The sequence below is a fragment of the Pipistrellus hanaki genome (genome assembly GCF_964339955.1).
Source record: "Pipistrellus hanaki genome assembly, chromosome: 6".
Taxonomy (NCBI): Eukaryota; Metazoa; Chordata; class Mammalia; order Chiroptera; family Vespertilionidae; genus Pipistrellus; species Pipistrellus hanaki.
The window spans coordinates 52,573,329-52,600,100 of NC_140508.1; the positions used below are offsets into that span (position 1 = coordinate 52,573,329).

At 50.1% G+C, this 26,772-nt stretch overlaps 1 protein-coding gene across 6 annotated transcripts in view; it reads right to left on the bottom strand.

Moving 5' to 3' along the window:
- Positions 1–25,615, bottom strand: part of MBP (myelin basic protein) — a 77,667-nt gene extending 52,052 nt beyond the window's left edge. For 3 of the 6 annotated variants that reach the window (XM_084887689.1, XM_084887688.1, XM_084887687.1), the window contains exons 1-2: positions 25,392–25,613; positions 6,181–6,255 (exon numbers count right to left, since the gene is read on the bottom strand). In XM_084887689.1, the coding sequence (XP_084743815.1) occupies positions 6,181–6,231 (51 nt within the window). In that variant the 5' untranslated portion in view covers positions 6,232–6,255; positions 25,392–25,613. Of the gene's footprint in view, positions 1–6,180; positions 6,256–14,790; positions 14,863–25,387 lie in introns of those variants that run through there. The other 3 variants (XM_084887686.1, XM_084887684.1, XM_084887685.1) reach the window with 3 other exon arrangements.
- Positions 25,616–26,772: the final 1,157 nt, after the last annotated feature.

A 26,772-nucleotide genomic window follows, 5' to 3' on the forward strand; every position in this document is an offset into this window, starting at 1 on the left:
TTCGAAGCTATTACGGTTTTTCTCTTCAAAATGTTTGTGCCAATTTTCCCTTCCATCAGCCTAAGTATGTGAGGGCTGGCCTAGTGAGAGTCCATTTACTTTTCCATAATCATTTTAGGGGGACATGCAATGAGAAAAAATTCTTATAATTAAGGTAGTTTTAAAAATATTTTCTACTAGAGATGAAATGTATTATTCAATAGCATTGGCACAATAATCACTATAAATTAAGTAGTTTGCTGCATCCCCCATACTTTTTTACTCAACGGTTTTCATTCCTGTGTGATGAACATGTCTTGTTTGGTTGATCCGTTCTTTGCTTAGAGAATGAGCCCTGGAGTAGCACAGCGTTCAAACCCCACCATGTGTTTGGTGTGCACCCCATCCCCCCTCCTCATGTCTGCCTGGTGCCCCTCCTGTCACTACCCAGAGTGCAGTGCAGGCCTGTTCCACCCCAAGACTCCTCCCTGGGCCTGAGGCCTCTCCTTCCTGTGCATCTTGGGTGCAAGCTGAGCTCACAGCCTTTGTCATCTTCACTGGTTCCGTGCACCGACCTGAACAGGAAACCATGGGATGGATCTTGTCGACTTCAGTGTTGGAAGGGTTTGTAAATTCTCTCTAAATAGAGGAGTGTATATTTCCTGCATTGCTTTTATATATATATATATATATATATATATATATATATATATATATATATATAATTGATTTTTTACAGAGAGGAAGGGAGAGAGGAATAGAGAGCTAGAAACATCGATGAGAGAGAAACATCAATCAGCTGCCTCCTGCATACCCTCTACTGGGGATGTGCCCACAACCAATGTACATGCTCTTGACCTGAATCGAACCTGGGACCTTTCAGTCCACAGACCAAGGCTCTATCCACTGAGCCTTTCCACTGAGCCAAACTGGTTTCGGCTCCTGCATATCTTAAAAACAAAAACAAAAAACAAACAAAAAAACACACAACAATAGTGCCTTTCAAATGCCTCCTCTGGTATGGTCAGGTGATAAATGTTATCTGCAAAGAGGCACTCAGAGCCCCCAGGCAGCCGGCTGGGTGTCCATCACAGCCAGGCGAGAGTCTGCTCTCAGGGAAGACTTGCTTCCATCAGATCCAGAGGAAATCGAATTAGCTCAAACCAAAGACCCCAGCTGACTGAACGGCCTTGGGAGATGCTCTTCCCACTGTTCTAGGGCATCAGGGGTCCCAAGGGAGAAGATCTGGTGAGTCAGGGATCCTTTCTGGGATGCAGGGGGCAGGGTCACCCTCCTTTTGCATAGCCTGTGTTTGGGGTCAAATCTCAGTCCTTCAACTGTATGTGTGTGTGTGTGTGTGGGGGGGGCGGGGGGGTAATAATAAAAACTCTTCTTACAATGTAGAGCTTATTACTCAGCATTTTTGGTTTGTTTCTTAAAAAACAGAATTATTCTTGCTGTAAGCTGGGTTTGGATAAGTAACAAAGGATTCTAGCAAAACACTGAAAGCTTTCGGGATCAAAGTAAAGAACATGAAGAGACATGAAGACTGGGATCATGTGAACGGGCTCATTGTGAAGCCATGTCTCCCCTCACACAGGGTCAGGGCAGGACGGGGAAATCCGTGCACAGGCAGCCGAGACATTGGTGAAGTTCTGGGCTGGGTCAGTCCTGGTCATGGTGAAGGCTGTCCTGTGTGTTGTGGGATGTTGAGCAGCATCTTTGATCTCTGCCATAGGAGGCTTGGGGCACCCTGCCGCTGTGACAACTGGACGCTGGCAAATACCCCATCCGGGGTGGGAAGGGGCACCCTGGTTGAGAGCCACTTGTCTAGACAAAAGGAAGCATCAGAAAGGAAGCAAAACCTACAAATCCACTTATTTGTGTACTTTCCATAAAGACACATATAAGTCATCAAAACGCTACTTTTAAAAGAACAACTGGAGAGCAGGGATGGCATGACAAGGATTAGAGACTGACTGAGGGTGAGAATCAGATGGAATTGAGTCATGAAAACCAGTGCTGCCTCCGTAATGGTTTCTCAGATGTGAGCCTTAGATATGCTCTTAAAGCACAAGCAACAGAAGATGTTCTGGGAGGCTGGACTTCAAACTCAGAAACCGTCCTGCTTCAAGGGACACCACCGAGAGCACGAAACCACCGCTCAGAGAACCGGAGGAAGTGTTTGCAGATTGTGGGCCCGATAAAGGACCAGTGTCCGGCATATGTAAAGTGCTCCTACAACTCAACAAAGAAAAACAAACTGCCCAATTCAAAGCATGGGCAAGAATCTGAACAGACATGTCTCCAAAGAAGATACACAAATGGGCAGGAAGCACGTAACAGATGCTCAACATTGTTATCCGTTAAGAAAAGGGAAATGGAACCAGGCTGGGGTCCCACTTCACACCACTATGGTGGATACAATAAAAAAGACTGTAATAATTATCACAGGCGAGGATGTGCGGAAGTCAAAACACTCATCAGCCAGTACGGTGGAGGACCATTGTGGAAGCAGCATGGTGGCCCTCAAAGTTCAGCCTAGAAGTACCATGTGACTCATCCAATCCATCCCCAGGTATATGCCCAAGAGAAATGAAAACATATGTCCACACAAAACATTGCCCATGGATGTTGTTAGCAGCATTCTTCATAATACCAATAGGTGGAAACAACTCAAATGTCCACCTAGTAGTGAGTGGGTAAATTCCTAGGATGGAATGTTACTCAGCAATGATGTGTGCTACAGTGTGGATGAACACTGAGAACATGATGCTCCAGGAAAGAAGCCAGACACACACAAAAATCATATATGTGCATGGTTACCCATATATGAAGTGTCCCAAACAGGCAAATCTATAGAGACTGCAAGCACACCAGTGGTTGAGTCAGGCTGGAGAGTCAGGTGGGGTGGGGGGTGGGTAGTGACCGTTAATGGGCAGGAGGGTTTCTCTGAGGGATGAACAAATGTTATAAAATTAGACTGCTGTGATGGTTGCATAATCCTATGAATCTGCCAAAAAACCCACATGGATTTATACATTTTAAATGAGTACATCTTATGTTATGTGAGTTCTATTTCAATAAAAGCCATTAAAAACAGCAACATCTGCACTCAACAGCCAGGACCCAGTGGCTTTTGTTAGGGCACGGGTCCCTGGGGGGCAATGACATGGAGGATCAGGATCCTTCCCGCCCATGCTGGCGGGCAGACCTCTGTGGAGCCTGCGTGGGGCTCAGTGCCAAGGCCCAGGACTGGCTTTTGAAATGTGGGAAATTAAAACTTTGGAAGACTTTGACTCTTCTCTCTGATGGCTAGACTGGTTAATTCTACTTCTAGCCAGAGTGATGAACGTGAATGGATTATAAATAAAGGCTGAGAAAATGCTTGCTATTCAACACTGAGGACCCCAGAAGAAAAGTATGAATCTCACAGAGCTGAGATTTCAACACGGGGACTCCTTCCTCGACCTGTGTATATGGTGTCAGAGGACACAGGAAGTGTCCTTGGCTACATGAAGTCACTGCCCAAAGGCTCTGTGACTACAGATGAGTGACCGTGTGTAAAGTGGGGAACAGGGTCCCCAACCCCAGCTAGCAGAGTCAAAGCCAGGCATCATCATTACTTACTTCACTACTATCCATCTTCTGACATTTTTCTATATTTTAGAGAAGGTGGGGGGAAAAGCTTCTTAAGTAAAAACAGGGTTTAATGTGTATACCGATGCAGTGAGGTTAAGAAGTGGAAGAGAAGAATTTTGTAGAACTCTAATTGCACCTGCCTTTTGGTTTCCTCGCTCTAAATTTAGGGACACACTTGCCTTGCAGAAGGAATGGTCCCTGGTCTGTGCGGATGCCCTTCTTCAAAGCTGAGCTCTGCTACTGCTCTGATGGAAGCGGGAAAGCCTCGGACAGAAACTTGCCCGACTCGCTCTGGGAGCTGCAGAACCGAATCAGGCGAAAGCCTGTTCCCACTCTGCGAGCATCAAAACCAGCTACCTGAAGTTTAATAACCAACCAAATGCTTCTCAAGCATTTCGTACCTACAGGTGCAGACAGACGCCGGTCAGCAAGATTAATGAGATCCATTCTTCACTTCATCAAGAACGAGAACATGATATTCCTACAAACGCACTTACTTGGCAGGAGAAATTTTGCTTTTCAGGCCACAGACCTTCCCCGTGGTTTCATAACTGACAATACAAGTAACTCAGATCATAGTTATGAGAAGATATAATAGAAGCTTCAGACTATTTTTATATTTTGAAAAACCTGCTATGGAGCAGGCAACACAACCCACCAGGTCATAGGACAACTCAGTGACGCATGTGAGGTGCGTCCAAATGGGTTCCCTGTGGTTCTCAGGAAACGACCCTCCTGCATCAAGTGCTGCAGGGATTGTGACTTAACACTCACCCCAGTTTCCCAGACTTTACCGTGTTGTTACAAACCCACGAAGAGAAACTTAAAGTCACAAGGTTGATTTTCTTTTAAACACCGAGGCGATGATTAAAAGGCACGTGACTTCATGTACCTAAACAGAGGAACCAAGTGCTTTGTATCCCAGCGGTGAAACGAGAAGGGCCTATGGCTCCTGGGAAGGCAGTGTTAACGCTCCTGGGGTCTTCTCCAAACACCACATCCTATTTCCCTTTGAAATATATTGCAACAAACCTCTTTTCAAAAAGACTAAAACTGTCAGAAAGTAGAAGAGAACAGCTAAAGATTTCACACTGTTTACTTTACTAGAAAAGCAGGGTTCTGGGCACCTTAGGGGTGATGTGTATCTGGTGGGGCCACACTGTCCCTTGAACATATGGCTATTTAAATAGAAGTCATTGAAAATAAATAGCACTGAGAGTGTGGTTCCTCAGGTGGACCAGCCACACGCCGTGTGCTTCCTGCCAGGTGTGTCTAATGACTACACATTGGGTGACACAGACAGAACATTCCCACCAGAACAGATCCACTGCAGCCGTGTCTGCCTGGGGTGGGTGGAGGGTGGGGGTTGGCAGAACATGGCGGTGCCCTCTTACTGCACCTGGTGCTTGTGAAAGACAGTCTCCTGTTTTGCAACTGAAGTCGAGAGGAACCCCTTAGGGGTGTGTGTGAGGGAGATGGAGGTGAAGGTAGAGATAGACAGAGAGATAACAGGAGGAAAGGAGAGTGAACCTGAGACTCCTGTCGGTACAATGGGAAGTCTGTGTGCACCTCGCAGACTAAGAACTCGCCTCGTTGTCAAGATGGCTCTGTGCAGCTGAGTGTCAGAGGAGGTCAGTACATGTCTGTCGGGAAATGCTTTCTACATTTCAGTTCCTTAAGCTCTTAAGTATAGATTATATGATTAACCTACGAATTACCTGAGTTCTCAAATAAAAACAAACAAACTTGTTTATGGGACTTGCCTAAGAAATTATATAGACAAGTCTCCAACAACTGCCAACGCACTGCAATCAACTCAGAAATGTCCAATTTTGGGGTGAATTTGGGGCTCAAAGGCACCATGGCTCTATCACATGATGCCCCAGGCTGAAGTCTAGGGAACTGGAAGGATTTCCATTTCTCCGTGACTCTGCTTTCCATTCTGTGACATCGTTACCATGACAGTAGCTGGTTTTAGCAGGAAGTGCAGGAGGAGAGTGAAGCAGGAGAGAACAGCGATGCTGGATTTGGGGTTAGGAAGGGCCTGGGTCTCAGTCCCACTGGTGCTCCTGTCCCAGCAGTGGGTGTGGACAGTACCTGCCTGGCTCAGCAGGCAGAGGGCTGGGAGCCACTCTCTGCTGACACTCCCATGAACCCAGGCCAAAGCCAAGAATCAGAACCAAGTGGAGGAGCTGATTAATGCCTGTGAAACAGGAGAGAAATGGCGAGGGCTGCGCTGGAAATGCAAAGATGAATTCCGGCAGCTTAGAAGGACTCAGATGGAGTTTATTTCCACATTTCCTGTCTAGCTGCATTTTGAAAACATTCCACAGGAAGGGGGGTGGGCAGGGCTGCGGAGGCCCCAGCACTGGACTCCATGGTGGTCTGGAGTCCAGGCCCAGATCTGGGGCTGTAGCGGCGGCCGAGCACTGTCCTGGAATTGCTGGGGGCTGGAGGGGAACAGTCTACTGGTGTTAGCAGAAAGCCGGAGCCACAGCACCCACTCCGAGGACTGAGGTAGACGTGCACCCCCAGGATCTCTGAGCCCCTCATTCTTACCTTCTGGGCTTTCTCAGTGAAGATCTCCCGCTTCCCCGCGTGGTTCCCCATCCCGCTCCGAGGAAGCTCCAGAGGCTGGAAGAAAAAGAGAAGGTATTAGCCTAAAGCTGGCACGTTTAGAATTCTCCATGTTGTTTTTCATCAGGACAGCATGCCTGTGAGATGCGCTGTATCCCTTCCCGAAGAGAGAAAACTAAAACCCCAGACTCAAGACACAAGGAGCATCTTATTAGTGGTCCACGGAAATGGCTAGAATATAGGGAGCTGCCGATCTCAGTGCTGTTCCGTGACAAATACATGCCGGTGTTTCCTCATCGGTAAAATGACCAGGCCATCCCCAGCCATCTCGGGGGCTGTTTCTACACAGACACATCCGTACAGAGGGGATCACAGCTCACAAGCGGGGGCCACGTCGGGAAATGACTGAGATGCACGGAGGTGCCCACAAGTGAAAGGTAACGAGTCCGTGCTCGCTGCCCAGGGAGTTGTCTGCAGAGAAACCTCAAGATCAGGCGGCTTATCAGACAAGTATGCCAAGAATCTGCAGAATTTCCAGAGGAGATAAAGTTGGATTTTTTTTTTTTTTTAAGTTTGTATTTCTTGTTCCTATTTCCTAACCCAAACACTAATAGCAAATTCACCGGTCTCCCCCCCCCCCAAAAAAAAAACAACAACAACAACAAACAAACAAAAAAAACAAACAAAAAAAACAGGGCACAAAACTGAATAATTTAGCCTAAACCCATTCCAACATACTTTGGGTCCCACCGCATCCCTGTACCGGCACTAACGCCAAGCTCCGTCCACACCCCTGCCCACCTGGTGCAGCGAGGGCTTTGTGGGCAGTTACACCTGTAGCTTTCCATGATGCATTCTTTAAAAAAAAAAAAAAAAAAAAAAAAAAGGACACGTGGGTCCCCACCTCCTGCAGAACGCAGAACAGTTTTCCTCCCAAGGTCACAAGCATGAATCATTTCCTAAAAAATGGGGAGGGGGGTTTCTAAAATGTCCGTGTCTGAATGCAAGGCAGCGCGTCCCCTGGAGGCTGTCTTCTTCGGAAAAGAGGGAGCTGCCTGCTGGCATCTGGGTTTCCCCAAAGGTGCCGCAGCCCTCGGGCCTCGTCGATACCAATGAAGGATGTGGCTGCTCTTTTCAGAAGGGCCTCAGTGGGCACACGGATGGTCCTCAAGACTGGAGAGAAAGGACCCAGGACACCTGACAGTTCACCTCCCAGGGTGTGGGGGTCCACGAGCCGGCACAGGAGGAACCACACAGCCACCCCTCGACAGTGTGGAGATGGGCGCCGGGCCGGAGACGTCTGCAGAGAGAGCCTGCGCAGGGGGCGTTTTAGAGTGCTGGACTTCAAACGACTCAGATGAAAGCAGTGAGAATGTGCCCGTAAATCAAAGACATGGTTCTAGTGGTGACAAATGCACTAGCTTTGAAGAATCATATGAATCCCTCATGTTTCACAAGGAGAGTGAAAAAAAAACAAACAATGCTTTAAAGTGTATGATTTTAAAAATGCAAGTACAGCTTTTCGGATCATTCCAGTATGAAATGGGAGTCCACCGTCTACCTTCCCCATTTATTTAAATTAGACAGAAACATTTTTTTGGGGTGATGTCACTGAAGAGACTGAGGTTTGGGGTCACATATACTCCTTTCCTTGATAGGAATGGGTACGGAAATGGGAAGACAGACATTGTGCTGTCCTCATGGGGTCCAAGCGGTAGTCAGAGAGCATGCGTGCGTGCGTGGACAATAGCTGTTCCTCTTTGATTCCATGCAGGGTTCTAACTAAATGTTAAGAACTTGTAATCCATATTGAATACATGAAATGGCATTGCCCCAACCATTTGCGGGTCTATCTCCCTGTTTAAGGAATAAGAATTGGTCTATTCTAAACTAAGCACAGGAAAAATCGTTAACTTCATTAACATTGACAGCTTGGCCTTTCGGGGCTCTCCCATTGCAATCATATTTGTTTTCACCTCGCCAGCATCTCCAGCTCACGTCCTCTATCCGCAGTCCCCTGCCTCGGCCATCTCCATTTCCGTTGACCCTCGCCCCATCTTTTCCTTTTCCTCGCTGGCATCAGGTAACCCCAACTTAAGGCTCCCTCCTCCAGGGAACAAGCCTCATGCAGGACGACAAGTGACTATTTGGGGGTTGCTTGTGGACTAAGGGGGAGTGTTTTGGGGTGAAGGGTCTCTGAAGCACAGCTGAAATCTAGCTGCAGACGCTTCCTTGGCTCCTGGAAGAGAATTAATCATTCTTCCAGCGTCTCTGATCAAATCCTCCTTATGTTTCAGAGCAAAACCTTAGGCTACCCTTGGGGGGAACTGTAGTCAACATTTAAAAAACTCGTGGCTCTTGGACACAAACAGAACGGACTGAAGTACCACTTAGAGCAGTTAGAGTCTAGCCTTACACACACAATTTACATACAAGTCAGACAAGAAAAGCAAAGTTAACATGTGATGTGTGGCAGGCCCTCATCAGTGGAAAGACGGCCTCTGAGCATCCTCGATGGGCACTGGGCCTGCATCGGGTGGCCCGGCCGGGAGAAGATGGCGTGGACAGGCAGTCGCCTGCACTCTGCTCTCAGTCTGACTGCGGGTGGGAGGAGGGGTTGGGAAGGCCGAGTTCCTCGCTGTGACTGTGCCTGAGAACTCCGCATCAGCAGCTGGGCTCTGTAATCTATGAGAAGAACCATCTGCAAACCAGAGAGCCGGAAGATGGGGGTCATCTTCATTTCACCTCACTGTTGCAATTCATCAAAACGAGGGAGCAAGAGGAAAACGTGGTAAACATGTGGAATGCCGCATGGAAGCCAGGCTCACTCTGAAGCATTTCTGGGTAATTTCAGAAGCTTTGGGTGAAATAATGCACAATGAACACGTGGGAAGTGGGAAGGGCTTTTAGGTTATATCAGGACACTGTCCTAAGGCAGAAATTCAATTCTAGATGAGATTTCTGAATAGGCACTGGATTAGTGAAAATTTCCATGCTGACAGGATCATCCACAATTTGTGTCGGCTAGCTAGAAGCTAAAATGAAGCATGTGCAATAGAAGCCTCAAGATTGATGGGAGAGCGATCCAACCTAACGGTGTGGCTTCATTTCTATAATATGCTCCCACCGCTCTGAGATTTCTGCCTATTTTCTTGGTGGAGCCCCTGAGAAATCAGCACATCCCTCGTGCATGTGAGCGCCTGAGAATGGGGCAGCTGACATGGTGGAGGCATGGCGGGGAAATGGCTTCTACGTATTTTAACCAGGGACGTTCTAGCTCTTCCAAGTGCTGTACTTGAACTTGCAGAAACTCATCACTATGAAATGCATGGCTGCCTGCCATGCTTCTACTGCACATGCTTCATTTTAGCTTCTATCTGCAAGTTCAAGTACAGATCATTCTAAAGTGCAAACAGGGCAATTGAGGCCTAGGTTTCAATCCAAGTTCCTGCCCATGACCTAGGGCAAGTGACTCACCTGCCTGAGCCTCAGTTTCCTATACAGTAGAAGTAACAAAAGCTTCCTCACTGAGCTGGTGAGAATGAGATCCATGTGGGAGCTGGTGAGGGGTGGGGAGAGGGTGGGCCCTAGGTGCTGGCTGGTCCCTTTCTCATTCGTCCCACCAGGTGTCTGTCACCAGGATGGGTGGTGAGCGGTGCAGGAGATGCTCCTGGCTGTCCAGTGACCCACCATCATTCACATTACAGAGACCTTTCTGTCAGTGCCCACACATGTGTAGGTCCACTCCAAACTGTCAAGTTCAGGGAAGGGAAAGGAGTAAAGATGCCAGTGGCCCTTGAGGAGCCCAGAAGTGACCACACTCAATGAGCCCATACCAAGTTCCCGCTCCATCACAGACGGCCCATGCATTTCACAATGATGAGCTTCTGCAAGTTCAAGGGCAGCACCGGGAATACAGTCAACCGTATTGCAACAACTGTGGATGGGGCCAGGCAGGTACTACTTATGGGGTGCTGGATTACTCTGTAAGGCATGTAAATGTCTAATCACTATGTAGCACACCTGAAAATGATATAACATTGTGTACCAACTGTAATTGAAAAAAAATTAAAAATTATATAAAAGACTATACTGAGAACGGGCAGTGAGGGAAGAGATAGCCATTCCCCAAACTTCAGAGACGCCTTCCAATATTAAAATGCTAAACTGGCTATTTCTGCAGGGCCCTTGAGTGCATTTTTACAGGAAATGGGATTATTGTGAAATTTTGTTTCATTTACTGTGGAATAGAGGTTTCAATTCAAGTCTTTCTAGAGGGCTGGCTTCATAGATGTGGTCCCCAAGCATCTTTCCTATCTCCCCAAACCTCCCCCAATGTGAGGAGATAAACAGAAACTCTAGGCGCCAGGACGGAACCCAAGGTGGGGTGGGGTGGGGTGGTGGGGTGGGGCGGTCTGTTATCTGCCTGTTACTGTACGCCTGGGCTCATTTCTAATCAACTTGTCTAGTTGTCTTTACACCCACGTTGTAGGAAATGCACCACTGTGGCATAATCGTTACAGACTTATGGCTCTTTTGGCTTCAGTTTCATAAGATGCTGTTGGTTGGACAATTTTTTTTGTTTGAGTCCATGTTCAAGAAAGCACTCCTAAAGTGAATGTTTCAATGGGCAGGGTTGCTATTACAGTGATGTAATTATAGAAATAACCCTGTAACCTTTATTCTCATTTTACCGTTGAGAAACTAACGCTGAGAAGGCTGAACCAAGCAAGAGAATAACAACGCCTCTAGGAAAATATTTCAGTTAAAACTTGGGGTCCATCGGACGATATGAACTTATCTGAGGAGGCAAGTCCGAGATAGCACACGTTTCTAAACTGCCAACACAGTAAGAGAAGGAGGGCTCTCCTCTCACAAGCATCCTTGAGAAAATAAGGGTTACAAGGACCTGCTCCTTATGAACACCTGTGCGTGCATACAGTTTGATAATGAAAACCGGCTTTCTCCGCTCTCTGCCTAAGATCTTACAGAGACAGCTGGTGAAAAGTGCATGCAAAGGAATGATTTGCGTGTTAATTCCGTGCCTCCCTATTCTTATTTACTGCGGACCTTAGCAAATTTAATTTCCCTCAGCATCTGCTTTCTCATCCTCTCTGCAGTGTGGCATTGTAGAGGATTAAATAGGGGACAGGCAGATGAAGCCACCTGCCCACCACAGTCCAGCAACATAATGGCCTGTCTTCCCATAGAGAGGGGCTTGTGTGGTACGTAAGGGGCCCGAGGCAGAGGAGACAGACGTGAAGCTCTTAGGAACCCAAAGCGCCTATCACCCATGTATATCTCAACTGTCAAAGTTCACCTTTCTTGTGATAAAAACTTTCCAGTAACTCTATTGCTTCATAATGAGCAGAGAGCCAGCAGACCATCTGTCTCTGGTGTGATTATTTGTGTATAAAATTTCAGGGCAAGTTTTCTTCTGTTCTGATGCAGTTGTGTTAAAACATTATAGGGACATCATTGGTGGGGAGGGCCTGAGGGGGGTAGTGGGCTGAGGTCCCCTGGGCCACAGAGCAGGGTCAGTGAGAAACCACAGAAGCACTGAGCCCACAGTTCCCAGCTCAACATCCACGCCCTGGGAATCCACCAGTCTTCCCAGCATGGAGAGAATGAACATGCGTGTGGGGCGGCAGAATTTAAAATCCACCCGGGAGTGACGTTTGCTTTCTTTGATTTTTAAAAATTCACTAAAGCAGAGCTTTCATAATTCTGTGTGCTTTGTCATTAACGTCAGAGGAGTCTTTGCTTTGCAGTAGACTGTGAAGGCACCTGGACTGTCCTGTTGTTGCTACAGAGCAGCCACGGTTCCTGCAGAGCCTCCCAGCCAAACCCAGGGCTCTTACCTCTCGACCCGCTGGGGAAGGCTCAGGTCGCACCTGCGGAAAGGTGGACATGGGTCCTTCCATGAGCCCCAGCCACCTGCATTGTCTGCAGGAGCACCCCGTGCTGATGGGGGTGTCTTTGTATTTTGGAGGTGGCCTCGCTACATTCTGGAGGGATGACAGGTGAGGGGAAGGTGATGGTGCGTTTTCACATGCTAGAGAGGCCCCGGAGACCTCTGACTCATGTGCTGAGCCCCGAGGGAGCATCTGTCGGATGCAGACTGATTGCGTGAAGACCGCGTCCCAGGAGAGGGATAAAGTGAGTTAAGTGCAGAGAAGGACAGTGTGACAATTCCAGAGTGGCTTCATTCTCTCCTCTTTGGGGACAGGGTGAGCCCTCTGGAGAGTGGGAAGCTGATGGTCCCTGCCCATCGTCGGGAGACATGGTCCCTACCCCCCCCCCCCCCCTGCACCCAGAGCAGATCCTGGGCCCAGTAACCAGCTTCCCCTGGTGGGTGTGGTTCTCGAGAGGGTGACTGTGTGCTCCCAGCAGGTAAACCAGACCCTGCGGCCCCTAAAAGGCGATACAAAAGGGGATAGGTGAGAGCAGAGTGCTGGCAGGGCAGACAGACAGCTGCGTGTTTAATCTTTAAAAGAAAACCCAGTAAGTTTAAAGAGCAAGGAACTCATGTATAAAATAAACAAAAAGGTGAGCTGCTTAGGTTTCCTCAACTCTGAGGAGAGAGCAGAAATATCTGTGTAAAACCAGGGAGTCACAGGAGGCCGGTGTGCTCCGGTGCCCACAGCCAGGTCCAGACAGGCCTTTCTGGTGCAGGGCGGGGACTGGCTGGGCACACGCAGGGCACACCCTCCCTGGGAGGATGGGAGGCTGGAGACTGTAGTCCTGGTGCCTAACTCTGTCATCCCCCTGCCTCTGTGCACAGGCCCGACAGCAGGTCTGCCCTGCCCATCTCCCCATCCAGAGGTCCAGCGGAGGGGGCAGGCAGGCCAGGTTTCCCAGAGAAAGACCCAAGTGTGAGTGGCAGAGGGCGTGCCCCCTCTTGTAGGCAGGCGCTCTAGCTTGCTCCTTATCTGAAACCCCGGAGGGTAAATGTTACTTCCTGGGGAGCTGTGGGAACAGCTGGTTAATATTTCACAGTCACCCGAGGATACCAGGCATGAGCCGGAGGAAGAATAAGCCCAGCCGGGCGTGGCCTCTGTGGCCGGACCCTGTGCCCTGCCTCCCGGGGCACGTCCCTCATTAGTCAAGGAGGGAGTCATGCGTGGTCTTGTTACAGGCCCATGCGTGCCACCCGGCCCAGGACACTGACGATGTAATTAGAGGGAATGCAGCCATGCGTGTGCCGCTGCCACAGGCCCGCGTGCGCCAGGTGACCCGGGACACCACAGCAGTGATAGAGGAAGCGGGAATACTTCGAGCATTGCTCATGGCCAGAGCCAGTGGTGGAAGGGCACCTTGACAGCCTCCGGAACAACACATAGATTCCTTAATGCCAGGCAAGGTGGCTCCTCATAGCTGTGTGTGGGGAACACGTGTGCCGGCTCAGACCACAGGAATGCATGTGGCCCGGGACCATGAGCTACAGTCTGAATCTGACTAAAGTACCCATCGGTTTACCAGCCCCCAGAGGATACTGAATCCCCCGGCTTATTGATCTGATCTCCAGATTCTAATCACCCACCCAGCTGGGCCCGCAGGAGACACAGCTCAGAGCCCACCTTCTACGGGGCCTCGTCTTCACAGAGGCATGCACCAGTTTATTGGATGAGTCCTCACTTCTTGAGAAAATAGAAAGATAAAGGAAGCTAGCAAATGACAATTATATTTAAAGAAAAGGGCAGTGACATGTCCCCGGAGAGTATGATGCAATGAAAAGGACTCTGGATTTGGAGTCAGGAGTCCTTTGATGGCAGCCATCATGCCCTGGAGGACTGTCTGAACATTTCAGAAGTATGTCCTCTTCATCCTCTCACAACCTCATGCACAGGTAACCCACTCTGAGGCCTGAAAGAGTGGGTAATGCCCCCCACGGGGCAGTGACTGGTGGGCGGGGTGGGCCTGGGTCAGCCTGGTCTTGGCTGTGCTTGTAGCTATAAGACAACACATGGTCTCCAGAGTTCTAATTCAATGTCAGCCATGGACTGACTGCATGTCTTGAGCAAGGTACTTAATTTCTTCAAAAAAAAAGGGTATCTCAATGCATTAAGCCTCTGATTTACTAAGTCAAGGAGTTCCATCAAAAGGGAAACCTCCTTCATCTCACCTTCAAGACTCAAAGGCCAAGTTGGCCAGTGATTTCACACCTCTTTCCTTTGATGTGAAAATGAGGGCAGAGTGACAAATGATGAAGCATTATAAAATACACCATGAAATTAAATCTCCTCTGTGGCTCTGTTATTTAAAAAATGGCATTCAAATGAACAACGGGATGACAAATGTCTAGAGCACCTAACGCGTAGCATGAACACAGGCTGCCAACACACTTGCATTCTGAGCCGGATCTATTCAAGTGGTTCCCACGCTCTTCAGTTTCTACATGGTCTCTGCGAGGCCCAGAAAGATCAGTGCCCTTTCGGAAGGCAGTGATGTATTTCCTGTAGGTGGAGGCCTTTTAATGTTATTTCTCCTCCAAAGCCAAGATGGTCCAGGAATATCTTTTATAGGAAATAAAGAATATTGTTTGAACAGTGCAAACACCTTGGCAGAGTGTATTCATTACAGGGTGCTTACCTGACAACTACACACGCGTTGTCCAGCCTGTGGCTTTGAGGAGGGAGCCCTCAGGCTGAGCTTAACCTTCTTTTGTCTGAAATAGTTTAGAGTGAGGCAGGGCATCACAGGAAGTTAAATCCCAGTAGACTGAGAGCCCAGAACCTGGTCTGCCCTCAGGTGGAGCAGAAGTAATGGCCCAGACAACTAAGCAGGGCCTTTGGACTCCAGCACCTACTACAGTGGCTGGTACATAAGTGCTCAATAAATACTTAAGTGACTGGAAGAGGACTCACTGAAGCTGCTCCCTGAACCCAAACCACACACGTGCTCTTACACACACTCACATTGCACAAGCCTGTATTGAGTCCACTAAGCTGATCCTTGGATTGTAGCATCACACTCAGTAGAACAAGGCATGAACAGAGAAGCTAGAGGGGCAGCGTGGCAGTGAGGACCAGCACGGCCATGGAGCATTGGGGGAGGTCTCACAGGAGTCAGGAGGGGTGGGGCTAAGTGTCCCCTGAAAACGGAAGCCCTTGTTCAGAAGGAACACAGGACACTGCAGATGCAGAAAGGAAGTGGGGACACACACACTGTGCCGTTCATGGGCTGCTCCTGGGGAGGAGTTAGGCTGGGCATAGATGGGGTGTCGGGCACAGAGGGCAGCAGGCAGAGCCAGGGTGCCAAACCCTGCACACAGACCTGACTCTCTCAGCTCTGCACCGAATCCTCTATGGGGGCCAAGCAGAGGGCAGGAGAAGCAGACACAGCGGGTATGGGAGCCCAAGCCTGGATAGGGTTCCTGGAAGGCCTGAACCTGCAGACCTCCCTCCACAGAGCCATACAAGGTGCCCAAGGTCAAGGGCAAATGTAAACCCTAAATGGGGCCAGCAACAGGATTCAGTGTGGAGACTGGACACTGCCTTTCATGTGTCAAGCAGGACTTGTGACCAAATAAGCATGTATAGTGTTCAGCACATGCAACTAGTTACAATACAGTTACAATACGTAGAAACAACCCAGACAGAGGGAGGCTTGTCACACTAATTACCACCTTTTCCAAAGAACTAATTTAGAGAATACCTATGCTGTGAGCTTCCTCTGAATGTTAAAATAGAAACACTGAAACCAGGTCAGCCCACAGAGCCTGCTGTGCAGACATGGCCTCCAGGAGGGAGCAGCTTGGTTACCTGATTACTAGCCTGGTTACCTGTGCAGACAGGTACACTCAGAGAGGCAGGCCCACACTGGCGCTGCACAGAGACCTGAGCTGGCTGCTTTTCTTCCTTCCTTCCTTCCTTCCTTCCTTCCTTCCTTCCTTCCTTCCTTCCTTCCTTCCTTTCTTCCTCCCTTCCTTCCTTCCCTCCCTCCTTCCCGCCCTCCTTCCTTGAAGCCCCACAGGCACCAGTTTGGGTGTGGGCTTCCCCTGCTTTGAGGAATGAATGAATCCCGCCTCTCTCCTCTCTGCCCACTTTCATACCTGCCCTCCCTGAGTGTCTATGTTACCCCAAAAGTCCGTAAGCGGTCAGGAAACCCACCATGTCAGCCATGGGAAGAGAGCCCCAAGACCGTGACCAGGAAGGTCAGTCTAAGGAAAGGATGCGGAAGATGCTGGGAGTCCACCAGCAGAACCATCGCCTCCTGTCTCCTGGACCACAGGTACTGTAGTTGCCATGTGGGCCATCGAGAAAGGTCAGGAACCAAATTCTGGGAGGGAATCCAGGGGACATTTCAAATTCCTCTTCGGCCCATCTCAAGAAGCAAATGGAGTCTCAGAGATTTAGACTCAGTGAGACAATAATATCATGTTAGTTCCACAAAATCACCATCAGGGGCCTTTCCTACATTCACGCACAAATACCAGTACAGTGTTTTGTTTTTCATAATGGGGTGACATTTTGAACAGGTTTTAATCTCCCTCCATATTAAATTTTACTTTAAGTTCCTAGCACACTTTACTTGGTATTGCTAACCCTGTGTGACATGTTGTTATAATCTCTGAAAGCATAATAATCTGGCCACTCAGTATATATTCTGCCCATTTGACCAGCAGGTAGGCAGGCCAACCGCTCAGGGGACAATTTGCATATTAGCCTTTTATTATATAGGATATACACTGAGTGGCCAGGTTGTTATGTGTTCAGAGTTCATAATAATCTGGCAACTCAGTGTATATGTCTTATATATATATCTCTCAATGTGATGCACATGTCATTCCCGTGCTTTTGCAGGAAGCCACCTGTCAGGTCTGCACACCTCTGTGTCTCCCTCTCTTCACATAACAGTATCCAACCACCAGTCAAAAAGGACTAAGATTCTCTTTCAATGTCTGGTTTAAGTCCTGTCTCTTCAAAAATGAGGAGTTTTGACATTTGAAAATAATGACAAAAGTAAAAGGATCAGCGCCTCCCGGTTAGAGCCGACGGTCTCTCACAAGCGGTGTAAAACGATTCATCGAAGCTCTGCATGCATGACACTGTCCCTGAGGCAATCTCTCTTCCTCCTGTTTCTAGAACCCTGGGTCTCGGCTATTCCAAGGTTATTGCATCTTCAGACATTGAGGAAACAACCAGCATCACAGTCCTCACCCCCTTGCACACTCGCTGGGAGAAAACTGGCTCCTAAAATATGAGAATCATTTTTGTTTATTTTGTTAAATTCCTGCTCTACTGTATCTGGTCTTGTGAGGCAATTCAGTCAGCTGGCAGGCCAGGAACCACGTTCTTCTCTGGGTGAAGCACAGATTCAGCAGAGCACCTCTGAGGAGCCCACATCTGCCGGGCAGCATGGGGGATGCGCATTAGAACATGAGGACTGCCCACCCCACCTTGGATGCGTGGATGCCGCAGGTGGGAGCCCTGCGCACGAAGCAGAGACACATGAGATGCATGCATTAGCTTTCTCACTGACCTCCCCCGGTGGATGCGGCACCTGCGAGCACTAGGCAAAGCAGAGACACAACAGGGAGACGCGTGTTCACTGTCCCAGCACTGAGCGCACTGTGGACCATCTCAGCCCCTTATACACTAAGGGGAGAGTCTCTGGTGCTACAAGCTGTGCGGGAAGGCAGACATCTGGAAGGGAGGTGAGGAAGCAGCCTCTCCACCAATGGGACTTTGGGAAGCAGTCCTGAGGATCAACACCCAGGCAGGCGGCAGGCAGCCGGGGTAGCTGTGTTCAGGGCAGAAGAGACTTTGCAGCCCAGCGTTGATTCCAAACAGCCAGAGAGCCTCCGTCCCTCCTCCAGCGCAGCCCCTCCTCAAAGCCCTGTAGAGTTTGGTTGCACACATCCCAGGCACTTAGAAATATTCTGCCTTGGGAAACTGGTCCACACCCTCCCCCCACCCTCCCACTCCCCTCAACACACACACCGGGAAACTGTGGCCCTCCAAGTCCCCTCCTCACACTAGTTTAAAGCACTTTCAGGGCAAGAACTCCATCCACTTTATCTCCATGTCCTTAGACACGCATGGCACAGCACACCACACGGGCAGCGAGGTTTTAAAAAGTAACCCTGCGTTTGCTCTATTTCGGAAACCTGCAACATAGCTCTGCACTTCTTGCTTTCCTAGTTTAGCAAAAAATGTTGGGTTTTCAACCATGTGAGAAACCAGATGAAGAGCATGAGTGTCCATAAATATTCCTCATTAGATATTCTGGCATGCACAAGGCAGGAGGAAAAATGTTATTCTCTAACTGTGGGGAAAGCATCAAAAATAAGCATGTAAGTGAAACTATATCATCAGCACAGAACTTTTTTTTTTTTTCCATGAGTCATTCTTTCTGACGTAGAGCCAGATTATCAGGAAGCATAAAGAACTTCGTGGGTGCTCATCTGAATAGATACTCTTGGGCCCGATCCCTGAGACTGTGGTGTAGTGTGGCCGAGACAGGGGCCTAGGGCTGCACTGAATAGGAATTCTGGGTTAAGCGTAGGCAGGTGACTGGCAAACCCCCAGGGGAACATTAGCGCCAGCCCTGCCCCATAGGCTGGTGAGAAGACCTAGGTCCAGGCAGGTGCCTCTGCTAATGCTTTGGTGGGAGCCTGCTCTTGCCTCCCCGCCAGCTCCTCCCCTGCTGGCAGCATGACTGACTCAGTGAGTGCGTGGTGTGTGTTGCCTCTCGGTTTCCAGATCTCGGTTTCCAGATGCAGCAGGAATAGCGTTGAGAGTTTCTCTCTCTGTTTAGGTTGGCGGGTAGTGTGGGTGTACGTGGCCTCGTGTGTCTGGGTGAGCTCTGTGGGAGGAGCCATCCTAGCAGCTGCCTGTGCTCCTGCCTTCAGGGCAGCACTGACTGGAGGGGTGGGCAGCACTGGAGGGATCTCATGTCGGTGGGGACATCCCATGTCATCTGATCCCTAAAGTTTGGGGCCATTGCCAGCATGGTGCAAGCAGTGAACAAGGGCCACCAGGAAAGTGAAGGGGAAGCCGTTCTCTTGCTGTGATAGGACACACCTCATCAGAACCACACTGATTTTGAAACTGGGTCAGTGGCTGATCAGTGGTGACAGAGGGTGACACGGTCAGTGGGTGGGGGAGTTTCTCTGAGGCTGAAGCCAAAGCTTCCTCACAGGAAATGTGATCTGATCAGAGCCCCCTGGCTGCTTTTCCTGAGGACATCAGACTTCTCCTTGGTGTGGACTGAAACTTGTAAAATGCAAACAGAGTTGCAAGAGCCATTTGTTTCTTGTTATGAAATGCACTGGCTTCAACAGCATGCTGATTGAGGTAATGTCGTAATTCAGGTTGGTGGACAGCCCTGCCTTGCTGGATTTCTATATTTATTACACATGCATGTAATTACAATGCATAGTGTTCTTTTATGTATTTATTAGAGGCCCAGTGCATGGATTTGTGCACTGATGGGGTCCGTTGGCCTGGCCTTCGGGGATGGGGCCAAAACCCGCTTTCCAACATCCCCCAAAGAGTCTCAGATTGTGAGAGGGCACAGGCCAGGCTGAGGGACTGGGAAATGACCAAGGAAGGGCTCTAGGGTGTGTCTGGTCCATCTCACCCAGGCCTGATCAGCCAGACCTCAGCAGCAAGTATCTGCCCCCTGGAGGTCAGTGTGCATCATAGTGACTGGTCAAATGGTTGGAGGGACAATTAACATATTAGCCTTTTATATATATACTAGAGGTTGTCCCTCAGCCCAGCCTGCGCCCTCTCCAATTTGGGACCCCTCGAGGGATGTCCAACTGCCCATTTAGGCCCGATCCCACTGGGCCTGAATGGGCAGCTGAACATCCCTCTCATAATCCAGGACTGCTGACTTCCAACTGCTTGCCTGCCTGCCTTCCTGATTGCCCCTAACCACTTCTGCCTGCCAGCCTGATCAACCCCTAACCACTCCCATGCCAGCCTGATTGATGTCTAACTGTTCCCCCTGCCAACAGAGTGACGGTTACTTTGCATATTACTCTTTTCTTAGGTAGGAGGATATATACTAGAGGCACAGGTGGGACCAATCGGGGGTGGGGTCCCGGTCAGTTGGCCAGGCGGCCCCACCCCTAATTGGGGTGAGGGGGTCAACTGGGGGCCTCGCTGGCTCCCCCCTCGTCAAACACCTGATCAAGGGGACAATTTGCATATTAGCCCTCTATTATATAGGAAAAATGTATATTTTTTCCAAGAAATATGCATACCATATTTATTCATTAGCAATGTGATGTTTCCCACTCAACATTGTTACTACAAACTTGAGCTATATGGATACCTGAAGTTCTAGGTAATTTAGTTTAACTTCTATGACTACATCATAGTATATACCCATAACCCTACTCATGGGCCATTTGTCTCTCTCTTTTTTAGTATCAAAAATTTTATTCATTAAAATATGTAGGCATAGCTAAGGGAGTGCTGAAAGGGAAATTTATAGCACTAAATGATTACATCAGAAAAGAGAAAAAGTCTCAAATTGATAATCTAAGTTCTAACTTAAGAAACTAAGAAAGAAGAGTTAAATATACCCAAAGACAGTAGAAAAAAAAAAAAAAGAAATGATGAAGATAAGCAGAGAAACCAATGAAAATGAAAACAGAAAAATCAATGAAACAAAAAGCTAGTTCTTAGTGAAAAAAAATCAATAAAATTGATCATTCTCCAGCAGAACTGATACAAAAAAGAAGACACAAAAATCACCTCTATTGAGAATGAAACAGAGGCTCCTACTATAGACCCTGTGGCTATAGAAGACTAGTAAGGGATTCTATTCTAAGATGTACCCATGAATGGCATGGGTGATGGTCTATTTGTACCAGGGAACACTACTCAGCAATGAAAAAGAATGAGCTATAAATGCACTCAAGAGAGTTGTGTTTAATGAAAACAAGCCAATCTGAAAGGGTTCCACATTGTAAGGTTTCACTTGGATAGCATTCTCAAAATGATGAAATTATGAAAACGGGGAACAGATGAGTGCATGCCAAGGGCTCAGGGAGGGAGAAGGGGGAAGATGGCTGTGGTTTTAAAGGACCATGTGAGGAACCCTGTGATGAAACTGTCATATGTGACTGCGGATGGTCCCACAACTCCACTGAGAGGGCAGGGTGGGGCGAGGATGAGCTCCTGACTCCACTGTGGGGCAGGGCAGAGTTATCCTCCATTTCGTAACTGGACCCAGCCCAAGCAGGGTTAGCCGAGGCAGTGACATCACCACCGGCCAGAGTAAAACCCCTGGACTGGGCGAAATTCTCTCTCTTCCGCCATGCTGCTGGCGTGAGTGGTACAGAGCCCATGTTAGCATGGAAAAGGCTCTTTTGTTTATTGCATCGGACTCAGCTCCCTGGTGGTCCTTGGGGATCATGAAGTCTGGGCGTAACATACGTGTGTGATAAAATTACACAGAACTTTGAGCACACACGCACACCCCTTTGCCCCACATGCAGCCTGGTGAAACCTGAAGCCTCAGTAAGGTTGGCAGATTGTATCAATGTTCATTTTCCTGGTTGTGATATTGTTCTATAGTTTTTGCATGATGTTATGAAGGGTATATAGATCGCTCTGTATGATTTCTTAAAATTACCTCAAAGTTTTTAGAAATGCTTCCATGAGTATCCTGTGTATGTATGTCACACACAAAGACCAGATTCTCCCCCAATGAGACCCCAGGGTCATAAAAGGTAACCATCTTTTCTGGCCACAGGACACATTCATCTCCAACTTTTCCAGATCCTTCTCTAAAGTGTCTATTCTTTTTTACCCTCCTACTCATAACAACGTGAGTCAGAATTCAACAGTGTTTACCAGAACAATGGAAATGAAAAATGTTCTCATTGATGTAATTTTCAATTCTCTGATAACATGTGGATAAAACACCTCAGCATATTTTATTAGCCTGGCTGGGTTTTCTCCTCCAGACCAGCCTGTGCTCTCCCATCTTTTTCTATTGCATGGCTTGTTTCATGTTTCTGAGTTTTATAATTTTTTATATATCCCAGAAGCCCCACTCATGTCTGTTTGTCCCTGTCCTCTGATTGTCTAGTTTTTCAGAATAGAGCCTCACACCTACTCATTGGTTGCTGGAAACCTAAACCAAACATTGTCACTGGTAATAAAATGTAAAGGGAGCTGGACAACCTTGTTGGCTCTGAATGGTCGGAGTTATTATCCCATCATCTAGTTGAGATAGTGGTAGTTGAGGCAACTTTAATTTGTTAATCATATGTAAATTCTTGTTGATTTTCTGTTGTTGGAATTTTCTGCCTAAGGGATGTTTTTGTCTCAGAGTCTCAATAAAAGGAATAGTAAAAGGCCAGAGGATGGAGTAATTCTCCCTAGAGGTGGACACCCGCCTGGCCCCATTTTCCCAAATTAACTCTTTTCCAGTCAGTTTTTCTTCATTTTGTGTGCGGCCTTGTCCAGAAACCGGACTCTGAGTGTGCCCTGAACCACGCAGGTCGTGTTAAGGGATCCCACAATTGGTGGTCACAGAATTCAGGGTAAAATAACATACAGATTCCCTTTTTTGAATTTTTAACAATGACCGAGCCTGGGACATTCCTAATGGCTTCAGAATACGAGTTATCTGGCTGGAGCATGAGGGCGATTCTGCAGAGGCAGCTTTGGCACACGCTGAGAGCTTCAGCCTCCCTCCCTTCTGGCCACCTCCCCAGCCCTGTCCTTGCAATAAGTCACTGCTATGCACCTCCTCCTGACTCTGTGTCTCTGGTTTCGCTGGACCACTACACACTCGGGCGGAGACTAGGAGTCTGCTCAGGAGAAAGGCCAGCTGCTGTTGGCTCTCCGCGTGGCTGGAGCACAGGGCATCCTGGTGCGTTCACTGTGGTGTAAAACCATCTCCAAGCCCCCAAGTTCAGCTGGTTTCAGCTTCCTTCAGGGTGTCTTTTGGACCAACAGAAGCATCTTACTGCTGATGACTACTTAATAGAAACCACACCACGTCTTCTGAATACTTTCTTCTCTCAGGAATGACAACTGGGGAAGGTAAGGAGAGGATGACTAACAAAGACATGTGCAGCACCATTACAGCCAAATCATCCTGAAGAGGAAGCATGGTTTTGGGCGTGGTTACTCACTCATGGTGGAATTTTAAGAAGGAGGAGAAGAGGAAGCCAGCTCTGTAAGGCTCCTGGGCTGTCATATTCACCAAGGCCGCACAGGGCGGCAACCCACGCTAGTGACGGGCTTCTGGAACTGAGCCTCAGTGTCCCCGTGTCTCCATGCCTTGGTTTACTCAGCCGAAACCAGGATGTAAGAGAGTCATTATATCAGAGGAGAGCATCCTGGAGCAGTCACAACTGTGACGATGTGGTCTGCGACTCTCAGAGGAGCCTGGGCAGTAAGTGCTGCCTGGATACCTGGGTAGAAAGGCAGCCAGACAGTTGCTAACTTTGTGTCAAATGTGTAAAGAATCTAGAGAGAAAGGAAAAAGCATCCAGACAGAAACAGGACAGTTAACAGAAAGGTTTTCCAGCTCGGTGTCCTCACAGACCCACCCACCGTTCAAAACCACCACGACTGGGCTTTACAAGCCAAATCACAGAACAGGAAGCCTGCCTTACGTGTCCTCCCCTTTGGGCAGAAAGGTGATACTTTAGAGAGATTTTCTAAGTGGCTGTGAACCAAATAGCTTTTGCTCAACCCCACGTTAATGAAAGTAGTTGTTTCAGAACAGTTACATCCTTGGCAGTTACTGCTAACCACATTTTACAATACTTTTTAACTGGAGTCTCTCCCTTCAGGTTTTTGTTTACTACACTTAAAATAAAACTACTGATGGGCACTGCGCCTTGGCTGGCAGAAACATAGCTATTAGCTGCGGCCTCTTCCTGGGTCCTTCGGCCCATCCTTGGGGAAGAGCTGCCCCTTGCTAGCTCCCCAGTCTGCACACCTGGGCCCAGAGGCTCCCAGGTCGCTGCCAGATAGCCTGGGTGCAGGACTGAGCGGACTAGGGGTTAGGGTGGCCCTGGCCTTTGGGCTACTGTTCTGTACAAGTCTCCCTGACTTTGGCAGGCTATAATCTTCTCCCCAAACCACAGGTTTTAAATAGAGGGACCCATAAAGTTCCCTTCTTTTGAAACACAGTGTGGGTGTCAGCTGCCAGTACAGCCCCCTCTCCCCCCCACCCCCAGCTGGGCCAGTGACTTCCGTGGGTGCAGGGATCAAGGGAACACATGGTATTGATTCTTAAGTCTTTCAACGGCGAAACAGAGAACCAGGAACCGGAGTGCACCCATTTCCTGCCAGCGTCCTACCCAGGTCCCCAAAGAAACCGAACCCTTTTCACAAAGCCCACCGCTCCCTCGAAAGCCGAAGAAAGTAGACCCCAAGGGACACTGGGCGCCCCCAGCACCTCACCACCTAGAGCCACCTGGCTGGGTTCAGGGGGATGACTGCAGACACAACACCTTGGGGCGCCCCTCCTGACCTTTGCGGCTCAGGGAGGCTTCCTGCCCAGGAGGGCCCGCGCCAGCAAGTGGGCGCAGGTGGGCGAAAGTGGAAGCCTGCGGCTGGAGGCAGCGCGGCGGGCTGGACGGCCCAGCAAAGGCGGAAGCCGCCGGGCCAGTGGCTTCTCCCCACCTCTGAGCACAAAGGGAAGCTGGGGTTCCCCTAGGGGTGCGGGGGAAGAAGGGTGGTCCGCTGGGCTCCAGGTGAGGAATAAGGAGGCACTTGAAGCTCCTAGAAATTCCCCCCTCCCGCCCCCAGCCTTCCTCCCAGCTCCTCGATGACCGTGTCCGTGCCGCCCAGAGTAGTCACTCTGGCCTCGGTCACCTCCCACCCCTACATCGCCACCCCCAGCCCAGCGCTCCTCCGCGACCCCGACCGGGAGCTGGGCCAGAGGCCACCCGGGAGCCCGCCGCCTCCAGACCCGCTCAGCACCCGCGCCCGCCAAGCGCAGGGAGCCCGCGGGCCGCCACCTGCCCCACCTGCCCTGCCATCTGCGCGCCCTCCGCCACGGGGTCCCGCACGCGGCCCGGAAGGGATCCTGGTCCAGAGCAAAGACAGCCCCTGCCCTAGGCCTCCCCCGCCCTGGGCCTCCTTCCACCCGGCGCCCCGCGCCCGGCTGAGCCCCGCTCTGGGCCCCGCGGTGCGTCCGCGCCCCGCGCCCCGCCACCAGCGCGCGGAGACAAAGCGCCGCCGCCCCCGGGGGTCACCCACCTCGCTACGCTCGCTCGCCGCTCCCAGGCCGAGGGCTCCGCGGGGTCCAGGCCGCCTCCCCGCTGCCCGGGCCCCAAGCGCGGGGTCCCCGGGCCTTTGGCGCCGCCTTCCGGGTCGGGGACGCGGGCTGCCGGGGCCGGAGGCTCGTTCTCAGCGGCGCTCGGCGGCGGAGACTGAAGGCACAGCTCCTCCGAGGCCGCGCGCACCCCGCCCCTCCCCGCCTCCCTCCCGGGCTTCCTCCTGCCAGGTAAACACCCGGAGCCCCACCTCCTGCCCGCGGGCGGGCGCAGAGGGAGACAGGAGGGCCCAGGGGGCGACCTCGGGATGGCCTGGCCACAGGGAGCCTGGGAGGGCGGGGCCGGAGTGCGCCCCGCTGACCTGCTGTGCCTCAGCCTCTGAAGCCCCAGAGAGCACCTCCTCCCTGCTCCTCACGGCCAGCAGCTCAGGCCCAGAGTGAGAGTCCAGGGTCCAGTGCCAGGTCTTCAGCGCTCTGGGTCCAGGTCTGAAGAGCCTGGCCCTTGGGGACATGGGGCGGGGGATTAGCTCTGCTAGGACCCTCAACCACAGGCAGGTCCGGGCTGGAGAGCACAGGGTTCCCTCCAGGCGGCAGGTGTAATGTGCCAGGAAACAACCAGAAAGTGCCCAGGGAAAGGGGGTCCCACAGGCTGCAGCATATGTTGGTTTGTGGTCCCTCCTCCTCATGGTCCCAAGGAAGCCTGCTGTTTGGACATTAGCCACCTGGAGGGACACACAGATTTGGTGGATTCAGAGGACCTTTTCCTGGATCCTCAGCCTCCTCCAGATGGTGGAAAAGTGGGAGTGAGAGAGAGAGAAAGACCCTCCACTGAGACCCTGGAATCCCTTCTGACTTATCTGACACTTTCCAGGAGCACAGGAACCAGACAGTGGACTGACACAGTGCCTTTGGGTGTGTGTGGTGGTGGTGGGAGGGGTGTCTGGTGCTGGGCAGGACTCAGCAAGCCCCCGTACAGCGCCAGCAGTACAGGCCTGCGGAGGCCACTTCCAGTGTGTTCCCGGGCTGTGTGCCCAAAGCGCCTTCACACACCAGGGATCCGTCATCATGTTCAAATGCTGCTGATTCCAAGAGAAATACTAGGTAGGTCTACGATAATATAAATATTTAATCTGAGCCTTTTTCAAAGGGTCGGAGAGAGGAGTGCATCAGGGTGGCCCTCATGCACTCTCACTGGTGATCTCAGAAGAGGAGGGCAGAGGAGAAGCCACGTGCACAGGGAGCAGGGGTTGGAGGGAGGTGGCAACCAGCCGAGCGAGGAAGGCCTGGCCCACCAGGAGCTGGAGGAGGCAGGAAGGATCCCTTCATACACCCACCCAGAGACACGAAGTGACCACATCCTGGTTC